At 42.2% G+C, this 24,978-nt stretch overlaps 2 protein-coding genes across 2 annotated transcripts in view; both read left to right on the plus strand.

Moving 5' to 3' along the window:
* Positions 1 to 1,499: 1,499 nt before the first annotated feature.
* LOC122673599 (rho GTPase-activating protein 20-like) lies at positions 1,500 to 13,166 on the plus strand. The gene is made up of 5 exons (XM_043871519.1): positions 1,500 to 1,668; positions 5,079 to 5,188; positions 5,707 to 5,893; positions 7,088 to 7,226; positions 12,673 to 13,166. Exons 1-5 carry the CDS (start codon positions 1,510 to 1,512, stop codon positions 12,948 to 12,950), a joined length of 873 nt encoding a protein of 290 aa, XP_043727454.1. The 5' UTR covers positions 1,500 to 1,509; the 3' UTR covers positions 12,951 to 13,166.
* A 107-nt stretch (positions 13,167 to 13,273) lies between these two features.
* LOC122673615 (T-cell activation Rho GTPase-activating protein-like) overlaps positions 13,274 to 24,978 on the plus strand; it is a 40,895-nt gene continuing 29,190 nt past the window's right edge. The window contains exons 1-4 of the mRNA XM_043871542.1: positions 13,274 to 14,796; positions 18,159 to 18,268; positions 18,787 to 18,973; positions 20,169 to 20,307. Coding sequence (XP_043727477.1) covers positions 14,638 to 14,796; positions 18,159 to 18,268; positions 18,787 to 18,973; positions 20,169 to 20,307 — 595 coding nt within the window. The 5' untranslated portion in view covers positions 13,274 to 14,637. The remainder of the gene's footprint in view (positions 14,797 to 18,158; positions 18,269 to 18,786; positions 18,974 to 20,168; positions 20,308 to 24,978) is intronic.

The following is a 24,978-nucleotide window of genomic DNA, read 5'->3' on the forward strand; positions in this document are numbered from 1 at the left end:
GGTTGGGAGAAAGCATGAGACCAGCACTTGACAGGAACAGATCACCTTTAACAAGGCGAGAAGGGGCAGCAGTCAGAGGAGTGAGCTGCTGCACCACCCCAAGAAAAGAGTGAGCATCTACAGGCCTGTATGTGGAAAGCGACTGTCCTAAGGGGGCCTGTTCGCCAAGGTTGTTCAGAGCAGTTCTCTCTCACACAGCTGGGGCAAGGAATTTCGGAGACCGGCCAGAGGCTGGGACCAGCTGGGAGCTGGGCGTAATCAACCTAATGTCCATGTTTTTCTTCGGGTGACAGAGTTCTTTATTTTGCATAGAATGGTGGGGAGGACCTGGAGGGGAGTTTTAACTCCAGGCTATTTTGAGCTGTGTAACTTTCCTTCAGACTCTGTGTGTAAGAATCTCTGAGGGTCCACTTCATCCTCATATGGTCTCCTGGTCTCCTCCCTTGAAGTCGACACTCGTCTCAAGTCTCCTTCAGCTGAGTCTACTCCGCCTTATGACTCAAAATGTCTCACACGGATTTGATTTGTAACTCTAGTGTTTAAGCATAAAGTACTCATCTTCTGGCAAAAAATGAATCATTTGAGCCTGACAGAATGTGTCAAAAGAAAGCCACAGAGTTTGGACTGTGCTTTATCAAATTAGTGTATTGAACTGTAAGCATTAACACTTGTTCACTGTCCACTATCTCTCCAAGCACTACACTAGATGCAGGGAATTTTATGGTAGATATGAAGAAATTTGTCATCCAAGTTATGTGCTAGCACTACCCCAGACCTGTGTCTTTCACAGAAAATTTAGGGGGCAGCTATGATTATCATCACCCCCACTTCATAAATGAAAAACAAAAGAGCCTCACCCAAGTATGTGCTATGCCTAAAGTCTCACAGTGGATAAGTAGCAGAACAGATTCCACATTCCTTGAAAAACCTGGCTCCAATATCTGTTATCTCTCTACTCTGCAGACAGCAGAGGATATTAAAATACAGAAAAAGGAACTAGAAAGGCTGATGAGAAAGAAATGTGATGGGAGAAGGAGGAGAGGCATATTGAGCCTGATTTTGAGGGGAAGGAATATAGGAAATAGGAATGAATGGGGTGGACAGTCCCTGAAAGGGGAATACACAAATGGAGCATGAATATGGCAAAACGATTTCCACACTTAGGGAAGAGCATCTATAACAGGGAATAATGAGAAAGGAGCGGTGAAGGAGGAGAGGGTGAATCTACAAAGGCCTCAAAGCAGAGACGTTTAACACGGTAAATTCACTAAAACGGAAAGTCTGATTACACAAGTGTTTAAAATGTTTCAGGGTATGAATGCCAAATCGATTGTTGGGTAGAAAATATATTTAGAGACACTGAAGAAAAAATTTCAAATTGACTTCGGTCCAGTTCTAGCACTGTACCCTCATACACCACAGCTCTGTCGAAAGAGGAGCAAGCTTGTGCTCTGGGCTTGTAGATATGAAACGTCCCATACTTTTCTTTTCTTTCCTTCCCTATAGGATATGCTTTCCTACATCAATCAAAACGGGCCGTTTACAGAAGGCATCTTCAGAAAATCAGGCAATATACAATCACGCAGGGCCCTAAAGGAGAAACTAAACTCTGGGGACAAAGTGAACTTGGATGATGAATCCATTCTTGTGGTAGCATCCACCTTAAAGGTAAGGAAAGTTTGAGCCTTATCCACATACAGAGGAAATCTGAAGCTGTATGACTGGTCCTTCATTATGACCGCCCAAGAAACATAAGAGGCGTAAGAGAGGAAGGATTTGAAAAAGTGAAAAACTTCACAAAGCCAAAATTGAAGGAAGGTACCCCAAAGATGATAAGCCCCACATATTAGATATTTTCCTTTTTCATTGCACATCTTGACTCCTGAACACTCCATGCAAAAGAATAATAATAAATTTCAAAATACACACTTACACATAGAGTGTTTACCAAAACAAGCTTCCTGCTTTTGATGACTTCCTCATCATCTTTTAACGAAGGCAGCATTTCCAAAATAAAATTTACATTAAGCTTCTGGAAATAGTTAACAGAAGTAACTTCCCAAGGGGCTCAGACAGTAAAGAATCCGCCTGCAATTTGGGAAACCTGGGTTCGATTCCTGGGTTGGAAGAATCCCTGGAAAAGGGACTGGCATACCGACTCCAGTATTTTTGTCTGGAGAATCCCATGGACGGAGGAGTCCGGCAGGCTATATAGTCCATGGGGTGGCACAGAGTCAGACACGGCTGAAGCAACTCAGCATGGATGCAAGACAGATGGTTACTTACTGTGGTAAACTCGTGTGTGTGTGTGTGTGTGTGTGTGTGTGTGTGTGTGTGTGTGTGTGTGTGTGTTAGTTGCCTAGTCGCGTCCGACTCTCTGTGATCCCATGGACTGTAGCCCACCAGGCCCCTTGGTCCATGGGATTCTCCAGGCAAGAATACTAGAGTGGGCTGCCATGCCCTTCTCCAGGAGATCTTCCTGATTCAGGGATCGAACCTGCACCCCTTGCATCTCCTGCATTGGAAGGCAGGTTCTTTATCACTAGCACCACCTGGGAAGCCCATTTGTCTTACAGGGAATCAAAAAACGCTTAGTGAGGCCACCAAATCCTCTGATCATTTCACCATCCTTCCTTCCCCTGTCTCTCAATGCCTTTTACTTTAAAATTAGAGTAGGGATGACTCCACCATTTGTTCCTCCTTTGATCTCTCTTACCATCTTCCACACCGTTTGTTAATATTTGTATGTTTAACCCACCACCCAAGGTTACAGATACATGGTAACCAGTTTTTATTACATGCCTCATCTTATAAATCTTATTTTTAAAGTGAGTGCAACAGTCAAAATCAGTTTGGAATTTTGAAAATTCAATAGATTCATACAAAAAATAGACTGAGTTTGAAATGATACAGCTAAATCACAAATGTATAGTTAAATTTCTACCAGGGCAGCTAAATCACAAGTGTATAGTTAAATTTCTACCAGGGCAATAATAGAACAGGAAAAAAATTTAATCAATTCATCTTGATACCTGTTAGCAGCTATGAACAAAGATATATTGATGTAGTAATAACTACAGACAGGTTATTAAAATTACATTAGAAACTAAATATATGGTCTTTCCTTGTGCCCTATTAATGTTCGATTGTATGATAACAGCAACAGTGCAGATACCACTTAGAGCTGACCCCTACTGCACGTGCACCATAATAACACACACTAGGTGTGCAAACAGCAAGTAGAGTGCTACCCTCTGTAAGGTGCACCCTGGGGACTGATTTGAGTTCTGAGCAAGATTTACTAGGCTCTTGCCTATTTCCATGCTCTAAGCACAGACTAGTAAGAGGGTGGCTACTTATGGGTACAGGTCTTACACAATCCCAAAGTGTTCTTTTCCTAAAGTTGATTGATCTTGGTGGGGAATCAAACTTTGCAACCTCAGCCTTGATAATACCATATGTCAAAGCCACCACAGAGTTGGTCTAAATCAGAAATGAATACATAGACAGAACCACCTTGAGTTTTCCACTAAACTGTCTATAAACAGAGATCCAATAGCAAATACCCACAGCATATTCTGCATGAGTCATGTCCTGGCTTAACCATACTCAGTCTCACCAATCGATTCTACAGCACAGGGTCCAGGAGAGAGAAGAGACACACTCTCCAAGTGCATGTAGTTTGGTACACAAGGCAAAGGCCTGCTGCATACTCCCAGACTCCCAGAAGCCAAAGCCAGCTGAGGTGGTTGAATGGCATCAACAACTCAATGGACATGAATTTGAGCAAGACCCAGGTGTTGGTGATGGACAGGAAAGCCTGGTGTGCTGCAGTCCATGGGGTCCCAAAGAGTAGGACACGACTGAACGACTGAACGGAAATGGAGTGCTTCCTCCTTCCAAATGTACTGTGGGCACTCCATAAAAAGCATAGTGAAAACCTAATGACCATGATTGGGTACTGTATACCAATTACAAGAAAAAGTATGAGAGGACTGCGACTTTGTACATTATCTTTGTACTCTGTCCTCAGTACTCAAAAGAGTGCCTGGCACAAACAGCAGCTCAATAAGTACTGAAACAAGTGAACATGGACTGGATTATAATCACGACAGTTGCCCAGAAACACTGCCTGAACAAGATACTATTAAGAGAAGTCAGGCTCTATATTAAGACCAGTGGAAGCAAGTTGTGCCTTTGAAACTGGCAAGGCAATACAATCATTTCCCCTCAGTCTTGCACAACAGTTTACAACTTCAACTATTTTAATAGGCCCCATTCTATGATACTAAGACTTGTTCATTAGTGATGAACTTTCCAGGCCTCCACTTAGGAAGCTTACATTTGCATTTTCTATCCCACAGGTGTGAAGTTGCAATGTATCTAAATTCTCAGTTTCCTCTTTGGGGAGGATATATTCCATTCAAAGAGTTGTAAGGGTAACATGTTGTTTACCCTTTGGGGCTTTTGATTTATTTCTAACACCTGCTGCTTAAAAGTCTGTAGGACTGAACTTTTATATGGTTTAAAAAAAAAAAAAAGATTGAAGCTATTATGAGACTAGCTTTTCCCCAAAGAGCACATATACCTCAAGTCTTCTCTTAATATGTGTATAAGAGCATGTAGGGGTGTACTTTTGTTTGTTTTATTTCAGAACTTCTCTTTCTTGAATTCAGAGCAAGCACTGTGTCTTAAGTAAACAAACAAAATGGGTATGTGCCTTTCTTTTCAAGAAACTAATAGGATTTAGGATGAGTTATCACCAGACCTTGCCAGTTTGTACGAATGTGCTAACATGAACACAAAGAGTAAGTTCCAGGTGATAGAAGGAGCTTTAGCTTCATTCTCACTACAGCCCAAACTCTACTTTTATGCGGCTAATTTTAGTTGGGGAAAATCCAACCAGTACTTCTGGATGTGCAAGGCTGTGGAGAATCACAGCCAAGCTCTGTGTGAATCAGTCTGCGTGGCTATGAAGGAACCACGGACTGAACTGAATTTGTCAACTAAATATTTTCTTTGCAACTTCTCCATTGAATTTATCATAAGACTAATATATATTTTTTGATCTATCTAAGGATTTTCTTCAAAATATTCCAGGAAGCATATTTTCAGCCACTCTCTATGATAAATGGCTTGATGTTATTGATCAAGGGAATGAGGAGGAGAAAATAACTGCGACCCAGAGGTAATGATGCAATTTTCTCAACTCTGAGAAAATACAACCAACATACTCTTAGGAAAATATCAGCTTATGGTTACAGCTGTGTCCACTAAAATAATGACCAGTATCAAAAGGTTTCACTTGATCATACCCATGGAAGCCAGTTTGAAAAGAGATGCACGCCTTATTGGTGACATTGTAATTGGTGTTTTTCTGCTAATCTTATTAATATGGAATGCTTGACCATTTTACACCTTCTGAATACACGAAATCGTTGGAGATGAAATCCATTGGTCTAAAAAGAGATGATAAAGAACCAATCTGCCAGCGGTATGATCTTAAATACAAACACATAACTAACCAGAGCAGTTCTTACCTGGCTCAGGAATTAAACTCGGTGAAACCTTTTTGTGTGCATTCATGCCTGGAACTGTGAGAATGGACTGTGGACATGGTATAAAAAGAAGTATTTTGTTCTCTGTATTTCCACTTACTGAGCAAAATGACTCGCTTTATTGATAAGTGCCTTTTTCTGTCATTAGGCTTCTAGACCAGCTGCCAAGAGCCAATGTAGTTTTTCTGCGATACCTTTTTGGAGTGTTACACAACATTGAGCAACATTCCTCATCCAATCAGATGACAGCTTATATTTTATCAGTGTGTATGACCACAAGCATTCTTGGTCTGCTTAATTCTGGCAGCACAGCATTCGAAAACTTCACCAAGAAGGTAATGAGAGCTCTCATTTTTATGCCTTGCAGGGCAGAGTCCCCATTTTGAACCTGAAGTCTGTGGTATTAACTCTGGTGAACCAGATGTTTAAAGTGCACTTTTTAATTACACTGCCTTGGACTGCAGAGGCCTGCTCTGGTTGGGCATGGGAAGGTGTGTTGCAACTGAGAACAGTCGAGTCACTTCTCCTTTGCCATCCAAGAGATTAAACAATAGAGAGATAAGAGTAGGATGGTATGATAGAGAAGACCCTGGCTTTGGAGTCTGAGAACCAAGATTCAACTCTCAGCCTAATCACTGAGGGGTGTACAAACCTCCAAACTATGATTTCATCATTACACAATGATGACAACACCCAATACATCTGGTCAGTCTCGGCACATCTTAGGCGGCCTGGGCAATATGAGCACCCAAGGTTCCACACATACCGGCCTCACTCTGCCAGTTCTGGCTCATTCAGGAAAATACTTGGCTTCTATTGTGTCTCTGCTAGAGGATGAGGAGGCTAGTAAAATATTTCAGAACATCCTGACAGAGCCACAACATGCCTAAGAAGATCACAGCTCTTTTCCAAGCTCCCCTGGACAGCAAGTGTGAGGCAAGGCAATGCAGTTAGACAGACAGACATGTTGTCTCTCCAGATGCTTTCTTCCGTCACAAACCCTGCCACCCTACACGGAAACCTCTGCTACCCAAGTTTCAGATAGTTCTTCACTGAAGTGAATTTCAAAATTTGTGTTGCATTTGATGCTTTATCAAGTTTAATGAGATGCTATATATAAATTCTATCTCAAGAAAACTAGAAAAAAGTTCAATAAAAATAAATAAAACTTAATAAGAAAATATAGATTTTTGTCCCAAACATCCTATGTAGGCTACTTAAAAATCATCCTAGTGTTAAGCATGTAGCAATCATTACAAAATTTTAGCTATCAGACTAGGCCACATATTATAACTTTAGTTCACCGACGAAAAGAATTTTAAAATTTGTGTCCAAAGTACTCTTGAAAGGATTAGTTATTTCTTAGAAAAAGCTGATGCATATATAATATATATATATTTTTTAAATCAAGTGAATTTTTCTGACTTCTTTTGCATTTTTTGTGAGAGCCAAGATTCATGTATGAAATGTGATTTACTATTAGGCCATATGTACAGTAATACCCCATTTTTTGCCCCTCTGTGTTACAGATTTCTTTCATACAATTTCTCATTGAAAACTGTCTCAAGATATTTGGAGAAGATATCACGTCTCTCTTTGGACCGAAGTCAGTGAGTTGTGATAACAGTGATAGCACTGACATCACTGATAACAGTGAGAAGGTTGCAGGTACGTGAATAATGTAACTGGCTTTGATGCAAAAGACAGCAAGGCTGCCAGGGTCAATGGGAGATCTTGGAGTCCAAAGCACATTCTAAGGGCAGTAATTTCCATCCGCTCCAAGACATGGGAAGTTTCCCACTTGTGAGATCAAAGAAAGGATAAGACTGTTCTGATTTCAAGAAGCTACTAATACAGCTTTAGAAGACATCATGGTTCAGTTCAGTTCAGTTGCTCAGTCGAGTCCGACTCTTGATGATCCCAAGGACTGCACTGACCCCAACTCCTTGGGGTCAAGGGCTGCAGCGTGCCAGGCCTCCCTGTCCATCACCAACTCCCGGAGCTTACTTAAACTCATGTCCATCGAATCAGTGATGCCATCCAACCATCTCACCCTCTCTGGTCCCCTTCTCCTCCTGCCTTCAATCTTTCCCAGCATCAGGGATTTTTCCAATGAGTTAGTTCTTTGCATCAGGTGGCCAAAGTATTGGAGTTTCGGCTTCAGCATCAGTCCTTCCAATGAACACCCAGGACTGATCTCCTTTAGTATCGACTGGTTGGATCTCCTTGCAGTCCAAGGGACTCTCAAGAGTCTTCTCCAACACCACAGTCGAAAAGCATCAATTTTTCAGCACTCAGCTTTCTTCACAGTACAACTCTCACATCCATACATGACCACTGGAAAACCATAGCCTTGACCAGACGGACCTTTGTTGGCAAGGTAATGTCTCTGCTTTTTAATGTGCTATCTAGGTTGGTCATAACTTTCCTTCCAAGGAGTAAGCGTCTTTTAATTTCATGGCTGCAGTCACCACCCGAAGTGATTTTGGAGCCCCAAAAAATAAAGTATGACACTGTTTCCACTGTCTCCGCATCTATTTCCCATGAGGTGATGGGACCAGATGCCATGATCTTAGTTTTCTGAATGTTGAGCTTTAAGCCAACTTTTTCACTCTCCTCTTTCACTTTCATCAAGCGGCTTTTTAGTTCCTCTTCACCCTCTGCCATAAGGGTGGTGTCATCTGCATATCTGAGGTTATTGATATTTCTCCTGGCAATCTTGATTCCAGCTTGTGCTTCTTCCAGCCCAGCGTTTCTCATGATGTACTCTGCATATAAGTTAAATAAGCAGGGTGACAATGTACAGCCTTGACGTACTCCTTTTCCTATTTGGAACCAGTCAGTTGTTCCGTGTCTATTTCTAACTGTTGCTTCCTGACCTGCATACAGGTTTCTCAAGGGGCAGGTCAGGTGGTCTGGTATTCCCATCTCCTTCAGAATTTTCCACAGTTTATTCGAGCGTGATCCACACGCTCGAAGGCTTTGGCATAGTCAATAAAGCAGAAATAGATGTTTTTCTGGAACTCTCTTGCTTTTTCGATGATCCAGTGGATACTGGCAATTTGATCTCTGGTTCCTCTGCCTTTTCAAAACCAGCTTGGATATCTGGAAGTTCTCAGCTCACATATTGCTGAAGCCTGGCTTGGAGAATTTTGAGCATTACTTTACTAGCATGTGAGATGAGTGCAATTGTGCGGTAGTTTGAGCCTTCTTTGGGATTGCCTTTCTTAGGGATTGGAGTGAAAACTGACCTTTTCCAGTCCTGTGGCCCCTGCTGAGTTTTCCAAATTTGTTGACATATTGAGTGCAGCACTTTCACAGCATCATCTTTCAGGATTTGAAATAGCTCAACTGGAATTCCATCACATCCACTAGCTCGGTTCGAAGTGATGCTTTCTAAGGCCCACTTGACTTCACATTCCAGGATGTCTGGCTCTACGTGAGTGATCACACCATTGTGATTATCTGGGTCATGAAGGTCTTCTTTGTGCAGTTCTTCTGTGTATTCTTGCCACCTCTTCTTAATATCTTCTGCTTCTGTTAGGTCCATACCATTTCTGTCCTTTCTTGAACCCATCTTTGCATGTAATGTTCCCCTGGTATCTCTAATTTTCTTGAAGAGATCTCTAGTCTTTCCCATTCTGTGGTTTTCCTCTATTTCTTTGCATTGATCGCTGAGGAAGGCTTTCTTCTCTCTCCTGGCTATTCTTTGGAACTCTGCATTCAAATGGGAATATCTTTCCTTTTCTCTTCTCTTCTTTTCACAGCTATTTGTCAGGCCTCCTCAGACAACCATTTTGCCTTTTTGCATTTCTTTTCCATGGGGATGCTCTTGATCCCTGTCTCCTGTACAATGTCACGAACTTCCGTTCATAGTTCATCAGGCTCTCTGTCTATCAGATTTAGTCCCTTAAATCTATTTCTCACTTCCACTCTATAGTCATCATGGATTTGATTTAGGTCATACCTGAATGGTCTAGTGGTCTTCCCCGCTTTCTTCTGTTGAAGTCTGCATTTGGCAATAAGGAGTTCATGATCTGAGCCACAGTCAGCTCCTGGTCTTGTTTTTGCTGACTGTATAGAGCTTCTCCATCTTTGGCTGCAAAGAATATAATCAATCTGATTTCGGTGTTGACCATCTGGTGATGTCCATGTGTATGTGGTGATGTCTGGCAATGTCTTAGGTTAGGGCTTTTCTCGGGACAGTTCTCTTTCTCTCTCTCTGGCTCTCCCACAGTCCGGGTTGCTATCTCACATTAGCTCCCTCAGATTGCCCTCGGGGCATTCAGGCCCGGTCCTTACTCTAAGCAATGCAGCCCATGCCTCCCGGTTCAGCCCCCACTTGCTGGTGGTGGATGCCAGCGTCTGGGCTACTTTTCTGCTGGGAGTTGCCGTTAGGCACATAATCTGTGGGTTTTATTTATTTATATATTTACTTTTCCTCCCGGTTATGTTGTCCTCTGAGATTCCAAAACTCCCCACAGACCCGCTATGAGAGTGTTTCCTGGTGTTTGGAAACTTCTGCTCTTTTAAGACTCCCTTCCCAGGACGGATCTCTGTCCCTGCCTCTTTTGTCTCCCTTTTTATCTTTTATATTTTGTCCTACCTCCTCTCAAAAACAATGGGCTGCCTTTCTGGGTGCCTGATGTCCTCTGCCAGCATTCAGAAGTTGTTTCGTGGAATTTGCTCAGCGTTCAAATGTTCTTCGGATGAATTTGTGAGGGACAAAGTGGTCTCCCCGTCCTATTCCTCTGCAATCGTAGGACCACCCCTGAGACTTGAACTCTCGAGTCTATCTCCACAGCAAGCTCACTTTCCATTCTGCTTCAGAGCCAGGCTGTGAATGGAACTGGACTAAATATTTATGTGTTTGTTTTTTTTGTTTAAATCTTTCCTCTCATTATCCCTGCTACCCTGCTACCATTCCAATATTGTCCCATTTATATTTCTTCCTCTGAATAAAATGTCTCACTAACTTAAGAAGTATTGGGGCCAGAAGAGAATTTCTACTTAAAGTATTTTTATTCTCATAATTGTTATTCTATACCCACAAAGTTTCAACATTTCACTTTTTAACATTCAAACCCTAATTTGACCATGAGGAAACACTAACCTAAATCTTGTTAGGATTGTTTAAAAAAGATGAGGTTATAAAGTTAACCTGTTTACCAGTCCCTGGCAACCCACTCCAGTATTATTATCCGGGAAATCCCGTAGACAGGAGCCTGATAGACGACAGTCCACAGCGTTGCAAGAGTTGGACACGACTGAACAACTGAGCACCATACTTTTCGTGGCTACAGTATGTACGTTTATTGGTCACAGAGCCAACAAGAACTCTAACACCAACCAATGAGGATTACGAAAGGGCCATCTAGGCCTGAAAATAAAAGTATAGGGCTTAATGTCTATTTTGCTTTCCATCTATGCTCATAGGGTAGCTGGACGTATAGCTTTGTAGCAACTGATGGAGCGTTCTTCCTGAGCATTCTTATTAAAGCTGAATAATGAATGAATACATTTGGAATCCATGAATACCTTTGGGTGGTTTTAGAAATAATATAATCAGGTTAAGAGCAGGGAAACCAGGATGCATAAAGCAACTCAACCCATATAAACATGTATCCTTTTAACATTTGTACATATAAATTAGGAGAATCTCTTCCTGAATTTAGGAATGCATTTGCTTTCTTCATCATCTCCTTTTAAAATGATGGCGGTATGATGTCAAGGCAGGAAGAGCCTAAGGCAAAGTGATGACATTCCTTCAGGAATGCACACCTTCTGGAGGCTGCAAAATCAAATGGAGAATGGAGGTGGGGTCTGCTTGTGGGGGAGCTGACTGATGTCTAGGCTGCCTTAGGCCCTTTGAAGGAGGGAAATTACCTTTATTAAGGCTGCTATGTGACATGTCTTGCACGGAGTAGTACATTATGTTATGTAGTCCAGCGAGGTGTAAGTAGCATCATTTATGTTAAGTTGGAGCAAACTGAAGCTCAAAGAGCTTCAGGTAACTTATCCCATTAGGAGGCAGAATGGGAGCCTTCTGGTTCTCTCACCCGGCACCACAAGTGGCTCACCCACTTGAATGGACATGGTGATGCACTCACTATGTCTCAGAAAAGCCAAGTGGATGGGCATTTTAAAACATGTGGTTACATTCTTCTGTTTATTTTTCTACAACTTGGCTCCTCTATTGACTTCTGTAGCTGGCTATTTAAGCAGGTTATTTAAGGAAATATTAAGCAGGTTTATTGAGCAAATATCAGGAAAACATTTATAGCTGGGCACGAGAAACTTTGAACTCAATTTTTCATTGCTGATCACTCTTTCTTGGAAAAGCCCTTCATTGCATTCCTTTGACAGGGGCTGTTGGTAGTTAAAATTCATCTTTGGGTTAGCTCAGGAAGGTGTTACAGAAAAATGGCCACCTGTAATCTTACCACATAGTCTGCGTTTAATGACTACTTCCCAAGGACCGTGAGGGCAGGAAGTCATCCTTGGAGCTGACTGAGGGGTGTGGCCTCCCAGAGAAGAGGTCCAGAGGCTGACTGAAACGCAGGGTCAGGCAGGATGTCTCATGAAAGGCGATTCTTTTCATGATAGAAAATTGGGCATGACTGGGTACTCAGAAAGCCAAACAGGAAATTGAACAGAGGGAGGAAACTTACTACAAAAGTAAATGATAACCAAATGCTGCTTGATTTGAACGTTAAATATGTTTGGCTTTTAAAATGAGATCTGATACCAGAATCCACTGATAATACTGAACATTAGGAAACCTGTATAGCTACAGGTTAAGTGCCTCATGACACAGGGCAAAGGGAATAGACAGCACTGTCTGGGGAACACTGTCACAGGGAGAATCAACCCTGAGTCTGATCCCGCCTCTAGGTTTAACTACTGGTTTGCAGAATATGGGGAAGAAGAACATGTTAACACTACAAGGAGGCAATTAGTCTGTTTCAGAATGTGGGGAATTCTATATAACAAATGGTTCAGTTTCTCTCTTTGAGCCACTGCAATGAACATGCTGCTGACTCTAAGGGGTGGAAATCAGGCTAAATAAGCTAAACTACTACTAGTGAAAATCTCTCTCCTATATTCGATTCAGACAAGAAGACAGTTAGCAAGAGTTCTGTCAAAACCTGGGCCTTTTGGTGTAGCTCCAGGACTCGCGAGGACAACCAACACCCACCTCTACCACCCACAAAGCCAAAACAGCTCTTTGGAGCTCCTCTTGAGGATGTATGTGATAACGACAGCCTGCCCACCCCAATTCTGGTAGGTCTTATTTTGGTTTTCTGTAACCCTCCTGAGGAGGGGAGTTCTGAGAGATCAAGTGTTCTCTTCCAAATCTACCCCCAAATGAAGAAGTCTGGCTTTGTCTGATAAGTTTCATAATATTACTTCAAAGAATAAGGTCTGATTTAGGTACTGCAGAGTTACAAGGCAAATACCAGATGAAAAGGTACTCTCATCCATTCCACTGATTTCAACAAAGACCCACCTATACTGGCTCAGGCCAGTTAAAATGGACTCTGTAAGGTAAGGGAGTCAGAGAAGGCGAGGTTGGGAGAAAGCATGAGACCAGCACTTGACAGGAACAGATCACCTTTAACAAGGCGAGAAGGGGCAGCAGTCAGAGGAGTGAGCTGCTGTACCACCCCAAGAGAAGAGTGAGCATCTACAGGCCTGTATGTGGAAAGCGACTGTCCTAAGGGGGCCTGTTCGCCAAGGTTGTTCAGAGCAGTTCTCTCTCACACAGCTGGGGCAAGGAATTTCGGAGACCGGCCAGAGGCTGGGACCAGCTGGGAGCTGGGCGTAATCAACCTAATGTCCATGTTTTTCTTCGGGTGACAGAGTTCTTTATTTTGCATAGAATGGTGGGGAGGACCTGGAGGGGAGTTTTAACTCCAGGCTATTTTGAGCTGTGTAACTTTCCTTCAGACTCTGTGTGTAAGAATCTCTGAGGGTCCACTTCATCCTCATATGGTCTCCTGGTCTCCTCCCTTGAAGTCGACACTCGTCTCAAGTCTCCTTCAGCTGAGTCTACTCCGCCTTATGACTCAAAATGTCTCACACGGATTTGATTTGTAACTCTAGTGTTTAAGCATAAAGTACTCATCTTCTGGCAAAAAATGAATCATTTGAGCCTGACAGAATGTGTCAAAAGAAAGCCACAGAGTTTGGACTGTGCTTTATCAAATTAGTGTATTGAACTGTAAGCATTAACACTTGTTCACTGTCCACTATCTCTCCAAGCACTACACTAGATGCAGGGAATTTTATGGTAGATATGAAGAAATTTGTCATCCAAGTTATGTGCTAGCACTACCCCAGACCTGTGTCTTTCACAGAAAATTTAGGGGGCAGCTATGATTATCATCACCCCCACTTCATAAATGAAAAACAAAAGAGCCTCACCCAAGTATGTGCTATGCCTAAAGTCACACAGTGGATAAGTAGCAGAACAGATTCCACATTCCTTGAAAAACCTGGCTCCAATATCTGTTATCTCTCTACTCTGCAGACAGCAGAGGATATTAAAATACAGAAAAAGGAACTAGAAAGGCTGATGAGAAAGAAATGTGATGGGAGAAGGAGGAGAGGCATATTGAGCCTGATTTTGAGGGGAAGGAATATAGGAAATAGGAATGAATGGGGTGGACAGTCCCTGAAAGGGGAATACACAAATGGAGCATGAATATGGCAAAACGATTTCCACACTTAGGGAAGAGCATCTATAACAGGGAATAATGAGAAAGGAGCGGTGAAGGAGGAGAGGGTGAATCTACAAAGGCCTCAAAGCAGAGACGTTTAACACGGTAAATTCACTAAAACGGAAAGTCTGATTACACAAGTGTTTAAAATGTTTCAGGGTATGAATGCCAAATCGATTGTTGGGTAGAAAATATATTTAGAGACACTGAAGAAAAAATTTCAAATTGACTTCGGTCCAGTTCTAGCACTGTACCCTCATACACCACAGCTCTGTCAAAAGAGGAGCAAGCTTGTGCTCTGGGCTTGTAGATATGAAACGTCCCATACTTTTCTTTTCTTTCCTTCCCTATAGGATATGCTTTCCTACATCAATCAAAACGGGCCGTTTACAGAAGGCATCTTCAGAAAATCAGGCAATATACAATCACGCAGGGCCCTAAAGGAGAAACTAAACTCTGGGGACAAAGTGAACTTGGATGATGAATCCATTCTTGTGGTAGCATCCACCTTAAAGGTAAGGAAAGTTTGAGCCTTATCCACATACAGAGGAAATCTGAAGCTGTATGACTGGTCCTTCATTATGACCGCCCAAGAAACATAAGAGGCGTAAGAGAGGAAGGATTTGAAAAAGTGAAAAACACTTCACAAAGCCAAAATTGAAGGAAGGTACCCCAAAGATGATAAGCCCCACATATTAGATATTTTCCTTTTCCACTGCACATCTTGACTCCTGAACACTCCATGCAAAAGGATAATAATAAATTTCAAAATACACACTTACACATAGAGTGTTTACCAAAACAAGCTTCCTGCTTTTGATGACTTCCTCATCATCTTTTAACGAAGGCAGCATTTCCAAAATAAAATTTACATTAAGCTTCTGGAAATAGTTAACAGAAGTAACTTCCCAAGGGGCTCAGACAGTGAAGAATCCGCCTGCAATTTGGGAAACCTGGGTTCGATTCCTGGGTTGGAAGGATCCCTGGAAAAGGGACTGGCATACCGACTCCAGTAGTCTTGCCTGGAGAATCCCATGGACGGAGGAGTCCGGCAGGCTATATAGTCCATGGGGTGGCACAGAGTCAGACACGGCTGAAGCAACTCAGCATGGATGCAAGACAGATGGTTACTTACTGTGGTAAACTCGTGTGTGTGTGTGTGTGTGTGTGTGTGTGTGTGTGTGTGTGTGTTAGTCGCCTAGTCGCGTCCGACTCTCTGTGATCCCATGGACTGTAGCCCACCAGGCCCCTTGGTCCATGGGATTCTCCAGGCAAGAATACTAGAGTGGGCTGCCATGCCCTTCTCCAGGAGATCTTCCTGATTCAGGGATCGAACCTGCACCCCTTGCATCTCCTGCATTGGAAGGCAGGTTCTTTATCACTAGCACCACCTGGGAAGCCCATTTGTCTTACAGGGAATCAAAAAACGCTTAGTGAGGCCACCAAATCCTCTGATCATTTCACCATCCTTCCTTCCCCTGTCTCTCAATGCCTTTTACTTTAAAATTAGTGTAGGGATGACTCCACCATTTGTTCCTCCTTTGATCTCTCTTACCATCTTCAACACCCTTTGTTAATATTTGTATGTTTAACCCACCACCCAAGGTTACAGTTACATGGTAACCAGTTTTTATTACATGCCTCATCTTATAAATCTTATTTTTAAAGTGAGTGCAACAGTCAAAATCAGTTTGGAATTTTGAAAATTCAATAGATTCATACCAAAAATAGACTGAGTTTGAAATGATACAGCTAAATCACAAGTGTATAGTTAAATTTATACCAGGGCAATAATAGAACAGGAAAAAAATTTAATCAATTCATCTTGATACCTGTTAGCAGCTATGAACAAAGATATATTGATGTAGTAATAACTAGAGATAGGTTATTAAAATTACGTTAGAAACTAAATATATGGTCTTTCCTTGTGCCCTATTAATGTTCGATTGTATGATAACAGCAACAGTGCAGATACCACTTAGAGCTGACCCCTACTGCACGTGCACCATAATAACACACACTAGGTGTGCAAACAGCAAGTAGAGTGCTACCCTCTGTAAGGTGCACCCTGGGGACTGATTTGAGTTCTGAGCAAGATTTACTAGGCTCTTGCCTATTTCCATGCTCTAAGCACAGACTAGTAAGAGGGTGGCTACTTATGGGTACAGGTCTTACACAATCCCAAAGTGTTCTTTTCCTAAAGTTGATTGATCTTGGTGGGGAATCAAACTTTGCAACCTCAGCCTTGATAATACCATATGTCAAAGCCACCACAGAGTTGGTCTAAATCAGAAATGAATACATAGACAGAACCACCTTGAGTTTTCCACTAAACTGTCTATAAACAGAGATCCAATAGCAAATACCCACAGCATATTCTGCATGAGTCATGTCCTGGCTTAACCATACTCAGTCTCACCAATCGATTCTACAGCACGGGGACCAGGAGAGAGAAGAGACACACTCTCCAAGTGCATGTAGTTTGGTACACAAGGCAAAGGCCTGCTGCACACTCCCAGACTCCTAGAAGCCAAAGCCAGCTGAGGTGGTTGAATGGCATCACCAACTCAATGGACATGAATTTGAGCAAGACCCAGGTGTTGGTGATGGACAGGAAAGCCTGGTGTGCTGCAGTCCATGGGGTCCCAAAGAGTAGGACACGACTGAACGACTGAACGGAAATGGAGTGCTTCCTCCTTCCAAATGTACTGTGGGCACTCCATAAAAAGCATAGTGAAAACCTAATGACCATGATTGGGTACTGTATACCAATTACAAGAAAAAGTATGAGAGGACTGCGACTTTGTACATTATCTTTGTACTCTGTCCTCAGTACTCAAAAGAGTGCCTGGCACAAACAGCAGCTCAGTAAGTACTGAAACAAGTGAACACTGACTGCATTATAATCACGACAGTTGCCCAGAAACACTGCCTGAACAAGATACTATTAAGAGAAGTCAGGCTCTATATTAAGACCAGTGGAAGCAAGTTGTGCCTTTGAAACTGGCAAAGCAATACAATCATTTCCCCTCAGTCTTGCACAACAGTTTACAACTTCAACTATTTTAATAGGCCCCATTCTATGATACTAAGACTTGTTCATCAGTGATGAACTTTCCAGGCCTCCACTTAGGAAGCTTACATTTGCATTTTCTATCCCACAGGTGTGAAGTTGCAATGTATCTAAATTCTCAGTTTCCTCTTTGGGGAGGATATATTCCATTCAAAGAGTTGTAAGGGTAACATGTTGTTTACCCTTTGGGGCTTTTGATTTATTTCTAACACCTGCTGCTTAAAAGTCTGTAGGACTGAACTTTTATATGGTTTAAAAAAAAAAAAAGATTGAAGCTATTATGAGACTAGCTTTTCCCCAAAGAGCACATATACCTCAAGTCTTCTCTTAATATGTGTATAAGAGCATGTAGGGGTGTACTTTTGTTTGTTTTATTTCAGAACTTCTCTTTCTTGAATTCAGAGCAAGCACTGTGTCTTAAGTAAACAAACAAAATGGGTATGTGCCTTTCTTTTCAAGAAACTAATAGGATTTAGGATGAGTTATCACCAGACCTTGCCAGTTTGTACGAATGTGCTAACATGAACACAAAGAGTAAGTTCCAGGTGATAGAAGGAGCTTTAGCTTCATTCTCACTACAGCCCAAACTCTACTTTTATGCGGCTAATTTTAGTTGGGGAAAATCCAACCAGTACTTCTGGATGTGCAAGGCTGTGGAGAATCACAGCCAAGCTCTGTGTGAATCAGTCTGCGTGGCTATGAAGGAACCACGGACTGAACTGAATTTGTCAACTAAATATTTTCTTTGCAACTTCTCCATTGAATTTATCATAAGACTAATATATATTTTTTGATCTATCTAAGGATTTTCTTCAAAATATTCCAGGAAGCATATTTTCAGCCACTCTCTATGATAAATGGCTTGATGTTATTGATCAAGGGAATGAGGAGGAGAAAATAACTGCGACCCAGAGGTAATGATGCAATTTTCTCAACTCTGAGAAAATACAACCAACATACTCTTAGGAAAATATCAGCTTATGGTTACAGCTGTGTCCACTAAAATAATGACCAGTATCAAAAGGTTTCACTTGATCATACCCATGGCAGCCAGTTTGAAAAGAGATGCACGCCTTATTGGTGACATTGTAATTGGTGTTTTTCTGCTAATCTTATTAATACGGAATGCTTGACCATTTTACACCTTCTGAATACACGAAATCGTTGGAGATGAAATCCATTGGTCTAAAAAGAGATGATAAAGAACCAATCTGCCAGCGGTATGATCTTAAATACAAACACATAACTAACCAGAGCAGTTCTTACCTGGCTCAGGAATTAAACTCGGTGAAACATTTTTGTGTGCATTCATGCCTGGAACTGTGAGAATGGACTGTGGACATGGTATAAAAAGAAGTATTTTGTTCTCTGTATTTCCACTTACTGAGCAAAATGACTCGCTTTATTGATAAGTGCCTTTTTCTGTCATTAGGCTTCTAGACCAGCTGCCAAGAGCCAATGTAGTTTTTCTGCGATACCTTTTTGGAGTGTTACACAACATTGAGCAACATTCCTCATCCAATCAGATGACAGCTTATATTTTATCAGTGTGTATGACCACAAGCATTCTTGGTCTGCTTAATTCTGGCAGCACAGCATTCGAAAACTTCACCAAGAAGGTAATGAGAGCTCTCATTTTTATGCCTTGCAGGGCAGAGTCCCCATTTTGAACCTGAAGTCTGTGGTATTAACTCTGGTGAACCAGATGTTTAAAGTGCACTTTTTAATTACACTGCCTTGGACTGGCAGAGGCCTGCTCTGGTTGGGCATGGGAAGGTGTATTGCAACTGAGAACAGTCGAGTCACTTCTCCTTTGCCATCCAAGAGATTAAACAATAGAGAGATAAGAGTAGGATGGTATGATAGAGAAGACCCTGGCTTTGGAGTCTGAGAACCAAGATTCAACTCTCAGCCTAATCACTGAGGGGTGTACAAACCTCCAAACTATGATTTCATCATTACACAATGATGACAACACCCAATACATCTGGTCAGTCTCGGCACATCTTAGGCGGCCTGGGCAATATGAGCACCCAAGGTTCCACACATACCGGCCTCACTCTGCCAGTTCTGGCTCATTCAGGAAAATACTTGGCTCCTATTGTGTCTCTGCTAGAGGATGAGGAGGCTAGTAAAATATTTCAGAACATCCTGACAGAGCCACAACATGCCTAAGAAGATCACAGCTCTTTTCCAAGCTCCCCTGGACAGCAAGTGTGAGGCAAGGCAATGCAGTTAGACAGACAGACATGTTGTCTCTCCAGATGCTTTCTTCCGTCACAAACCCTGCCACCCTACACGTAAACCTCTGCTACCCAAGTTTCAGATAGTTCTTCACTGAAGTGAATTTCAAAATTTGTGTTGCATTTGATGCTTTATCAAGTTTAATGAGATGCTATATATAAATTCTATCTCAAGAAAACTAGAAAAAAGTTCAATAAAAATAAATAAAACTTAATAAGAAAATATAGATTTTTGTCCCAAACATCCTATGTAGGCTACTTAAAAATCATCCTAGTGTTAAGCATGTAGCAATCATTACAAAATTTTAGCTATCAGACTAGGCCACATATTATAACTTTAGTCCACCGACGAAAAGAATTTTAAAATTTGTGTCCAAAGTACTCTTGAAAGGATTAGTTATTTCTTAGAAAAAGCTGATGCATATATAATATATATATATTTTTTAAATCAAGTGAATTTTTCTGACTTCTTTTGCATTTTTTGTGAGAGCCAAGATTCATGTATGAAATGTGATTTACTATTAGGCCATATGTACAGTAATACCCCATTTTTTGCCCCTCTGTGTTACAGATTTCTTTCATACAATTTCTCATTGAAAACTGTCTCAAGATATTTGGAGAAGATATCACGTCTCTCTTTGGACCGAAGTCAGTGAGTTGTGATACCAGTGATAGCACTGACGTCACTGATAACAGTGAGAAGGTTGCAGGTACGTGAATAATGTAACTGGCTTTGATGCAAAAGACAGCAAGGCTGCCAGGGTCAATGGGAGATCTTGGAGTCCAAAGCACATTCTAAGGGCAGTAATTTCCATCCGCTCCAAGACATGGGAAGTTTCCCGCTTGTGAGATCAAAGGAAGGATAAGACTGTTCTGATTTCAAGAAGCTGCTAATACAGCTTTAGAAGACATCATGGTTCGGTTCAGTTCAGTTGCTCAGTCGTGTCTGACTCTTGATGATCCCAAGGACTGTAGTGACCCCAACTCCTTGGGGTCAAGGGCTGCAGCGTGTCAGGCCTCCCTGTCCATCACCAACTCCCGGAGCTTACTTAAACTCATGTCCATCGAATCAGTGATGCCATCCAACCATCTCACCCTGTCTGGTCCCCTTCTGCTCCTGCCTTCAATCTTTCCCAGCATCAGGGATTTTTCCAATGAGCTAGTTCTTTGCATCAGGTGGCCAAAGTATTGGAGTTTCGGCTTCAGCATCAGTCCTTCCAATGAACACCCAGGACTGATCTCCTTTAGTATCGACTGGTTGGATCTCCTTGCAGTCCAAGGGACTCTCAAGAGTCTTCTCCAACACCACAGTCGAAAAGCATCAATTTTTCAGCACTCAGCTTTCTTCACAGTACAACTCTCACATCCATACATGACCACTGGAAAACCATAGCCTTGACCAGACGGACCTTTGTTGGCAAGGTAATGTCTCTGCTTTTTAATGTGTTATCTAGGTTGGTCATAACTTTCCTTCCAAGGAGTAAGCGTCTTTTAATTTCATGGCTGCAATCACCATCCGCAGTGATTTTGGAGCCCCAAAAAATAAAGTATGACACTGTTTCCACTGTCTCCCCACCTATTTCCCATGAGGTGATGGGACCAGATGCCATGATCTTAGTTTTCTGAATGTTGAGCTTTAAGCCAACTTTTTCACTCTCCTCTTTCACTTTCATCAAGCGGCTTTTTAGTTCCTCTTCACCCTCTGCCATAAGGGTGGTGTCATCTGCATATCTGAGGTTATTGATATTTCTCCTGGCAATCTTGATTCCAGCTTGTGCTTCTTCCAGCCCAGCGTTTCTCATGATGTACTCTGCATATAAGTTAAATAAGCAGGGTGACAATGTACAGCCTTGACGTACTCCTTTTCCTATTTGGAACCAGTCAGTTGTTCCGTGTCTATTTCTAACTGTTGCTTCCTGACCTGCATACAGGTTTCTCAAGGGGCAGGTCAGGTGGTCTGGTATTCCCATCTCCTTCAGAATTTTCCACAGTTTATTCGAGCGTGATCCACATGCTCGAAGGCTTTGGCATAGTCAATAAAGCAGAAATAGATGTTTTTCTGGAACTCTCTTGCTTTTTCGATGATCCAGTGGATACTGGCAATTTGATCTCTGGTTCCTCTGCCTTTTCAAAACCAGCTTGGATATCTGGAAGTTCTCAGCTCACATATTGCTGAAGCCTGTCTTGGAGAATTTTGAGCATTACTTTACTAGCATGTGAGATGAGTGCAATTGTGCGGTAGTTTGAGCCTTCTTTGGGATTGCCTTTCTTAGGGATTGGAATGAAAACTGACCTTTTCCAGTCCTGTGGCCCCTGCTGAGTTTTCCAAATTTGTTGACATATTGAGTGCAGCACTTTCACAGCATCATCTTTCAGGATTTGAAATAGCTCAACTGGAATTCCATCACATCCACTAGCTCGGTTCGAAGTGATGCTTTCTAAGGCCCACTTGACTTCACATTCCAGGATGTCTGGCTCTACGTGAGTGATCACACCATTGTGATTATCTGGGTCATGAAGACCTTCTTTGTACAGTTCTTCTGTGTATTCTTGCCACCTCTTCTTAATATCTTCTGCTTCTGTTAGGTCCATACCATTTCTGTCCTTTCTTGAACCCATCTTTGCATGTAATGTTCCCCTGGTATCTCTACTTTTCTTGAAGAGATCTCTAGTCTTTCCCATTCTGTGGTTTTCCTCTATTTCTTTGCAGTGATCGCTGAGGAAGGCTTTCTTCTCTCTCCTGGCTATTCTTTGGACCTCTGCATTCAAATGGGAATATCTTTCCTTTTCTCCTTTGCTTTTCGCTTCTGTTCTTTTCACAGCTATTTGTCAGGCCTCCTCAGACAACCATTTTGCCTTTTTGCATTTCTTTTCCACGGGGATGCTCTTGATCCCTGTTTCCTGTACAATGTCACGAACCTCCGTTCATAGTTCATCAGGCTCTATGTCTATCAGATTTAGTCCCTTAAATCTATTTCTCACTTCCACTCTATAGTCATCAGGGATTTGATTTAGGTCATACCTGAATGGTCTAGTGGTCTTCCCTGCTTTCTTCAGTTGAAGTCTGCATTTGGCAATAAGGAGTTCATAATCTGAGCCACAGTCAGCTCCTGGTCTTGTTTTTGCTGACTGTATAGAGCTTCTCCATCTTTGCCTGCAAAGAATATAATCAATCTGATTTCGGTGTTGACCATCTGGTGATGTCCATGTGTATATGGTGATGTATGGCAATGTCTTAGGTTAGGGCTTTTCTCGGGACAGTTCTCTTTCTCTCTCTCTAGCTATCCCACAGTCCAGGTTGCTATCTCACATTAGCTCCCTCAGATTGCCCTCGGGGCATTCAGGCCCGGTCCTTACTCTAAGCAATGCAGCCCTTGCCTCCCGGTTCACCCTCACTTGCTGGTGGTGGATGCCAGCGTCTGGGCTACTTTTCTGCTGGGAGTTGCCGTTGGGCACATAATCTGTGGGTTTTATTTATTTATATATTTATTTTTCCTCCCGGTTATGTTGTCCTCTGAGATTCCAAAACTCCCCACAGACCCGCTATGGGAGTGTTTCCTGGTGTTTGGAAACTTCTCCTCTTTTAAGACTCCCTTCCCAGGACGGATCTCTGTCCCTGCCTCTTTTGTCTCCCTTTTTATCTTTTATATTTTGTCCCACCTCCTCTCAAAAACAATGGGCTGCCTTTCTGGGTGCCTGATGTCCTCTGCCAGCATTCAGAAGTTGTTTCGTGGAATTTGCTCAGCGTTCAAATGTTCTTCGGATGAATTTGTGAGGGACAAAGTGGTCTCCCCGTCCTATTCCTCTGCAATCGTAGGACCACCCCTGAGACTTGAACTCTCGAGTCTATCTCCACAGCAAGCTCACTTTCCATTCTGCTTCAGAGCCAGGCTGCGAATGGAACTGGACTAAATATTTATGTGTTTGTTGTTTTTGTTTAAATCTTTCCTCTCATTATCCCTGCTACCCTGCTACCATTCCAATATTGTCCCATTGATATTTCTTTCTCTGAATAGAATGTCTCACTAATTTAAGAAGTATTGGGGCCAGAAGAGAATTTCTACTTAAAGTATTTTTATTCTCATAATTGTTATTCTATACCCACAAAGTTTCAACATTTCACTTTTTAACATTCAAACCCTAATTTGAACATGAGGAAACACTAACCTAAATCTTGTCAGGATTGTTTAAGAAAGATGAGGTTATAAAGTTAACCTGTTTACCAGTCCCTGGCAACCCACTCCAGGATAGACTACAGTCCACAGCGTTGCAAGAGTTGGATACGACTGAACAACTGAGCCCCATACTTTTCGTGGCTACAGTATGTACGTTTATTGGTCACAGAGCCAACAAGAACTCTAACACCAACCAATGAGGATTACGAAAGGGCCATCTAGGCCTGAAAATAAAAGTATAGGGCTTAATGTCTATTTTGCTTTCCATCTATGCTCATAGGGTAGCTGGACGTATAGCTTTGTAGCAACTGATGGAGCGTTCTTCCTGAGCATTCTTATTAAAGCTGAACAATGAATGAATACATTTGGAATCCATGAATACCTTTGGGTAGTTTTAGAAATAAAATAATCAGGTTAAGAGCAGGGACACCAGGGTGCATAAAGCAACTCAACCCATATAAACATGTATCCTTTTAACATTTGTACATATAAATGAGGAGAATCTCTTCCTGAATTTAGGAATGCATTTGCTTCCTTCATCATCTCCTTTTAAAATGATGGCGGTATGATGTCAAGGCAAGAAGAGCCTAAGGCAAAGTGATGACATTCCTTCAGGAATGCACACCTTCTGGAGGCTGCAAAATCAAATGGAGAATGGGGGGGGGGTCTGCTTGTGGGGGAGCTGACTGATGTCTAGGCTGCCTTAGGCCCTTTGAAGAAGGGAAATTACCTTTATTAAGGCTGCTATGTGGCATGTCTTGCATGGAGTAGTACATTATGTTATGTAGTCCAGCGAGGTGTAAGTGTTGCAGGAAGGGGGACCCCTTCCAGGGCCCGAAACTGGGCTCTTGTCTAACACTCGGAAATGAATTGTCCGAGGACACACATGCTGACAAAGCAAGAGATTTTATTGGGAAAGGGCACCCGGGTGGAGAGCAGTAGGTAAGGGAACCCAGGAGAACTGCTCTGCCGCGTGGCTCGAAGTCTTGGGTTTTATGGTGATGGGATTAGTTTCCGGGTGGTCTTTGGCCAGTCATTCTAATTCACAGTCTTTCCTGGTGGCGCACGCATCGCTCAGCCAAGATGGATGCTAGCAAGAGGGATTCTGGGAAGTGGACGGACAGGTAGTGTCTCCTCTCGATCTTTCCCGAACTCTTCCGGCTGGTGGTGGCCTATTAGTTCCGTATTCCTTATCAGGATCTCCTG

Source organism: Cervus elaphus, chromosome 17 (assembly GCF_910594005.1).
Source record: "Cervus elaphus chromosome 17, mCerEla1.1, whole genome shotgun sequence".
Lineage (NCBI taxonomy): Eukaryota > Metazoa > Chordata > Mammalia > Artiodactyla > Cervidae > Cervus > Cervus elaphus.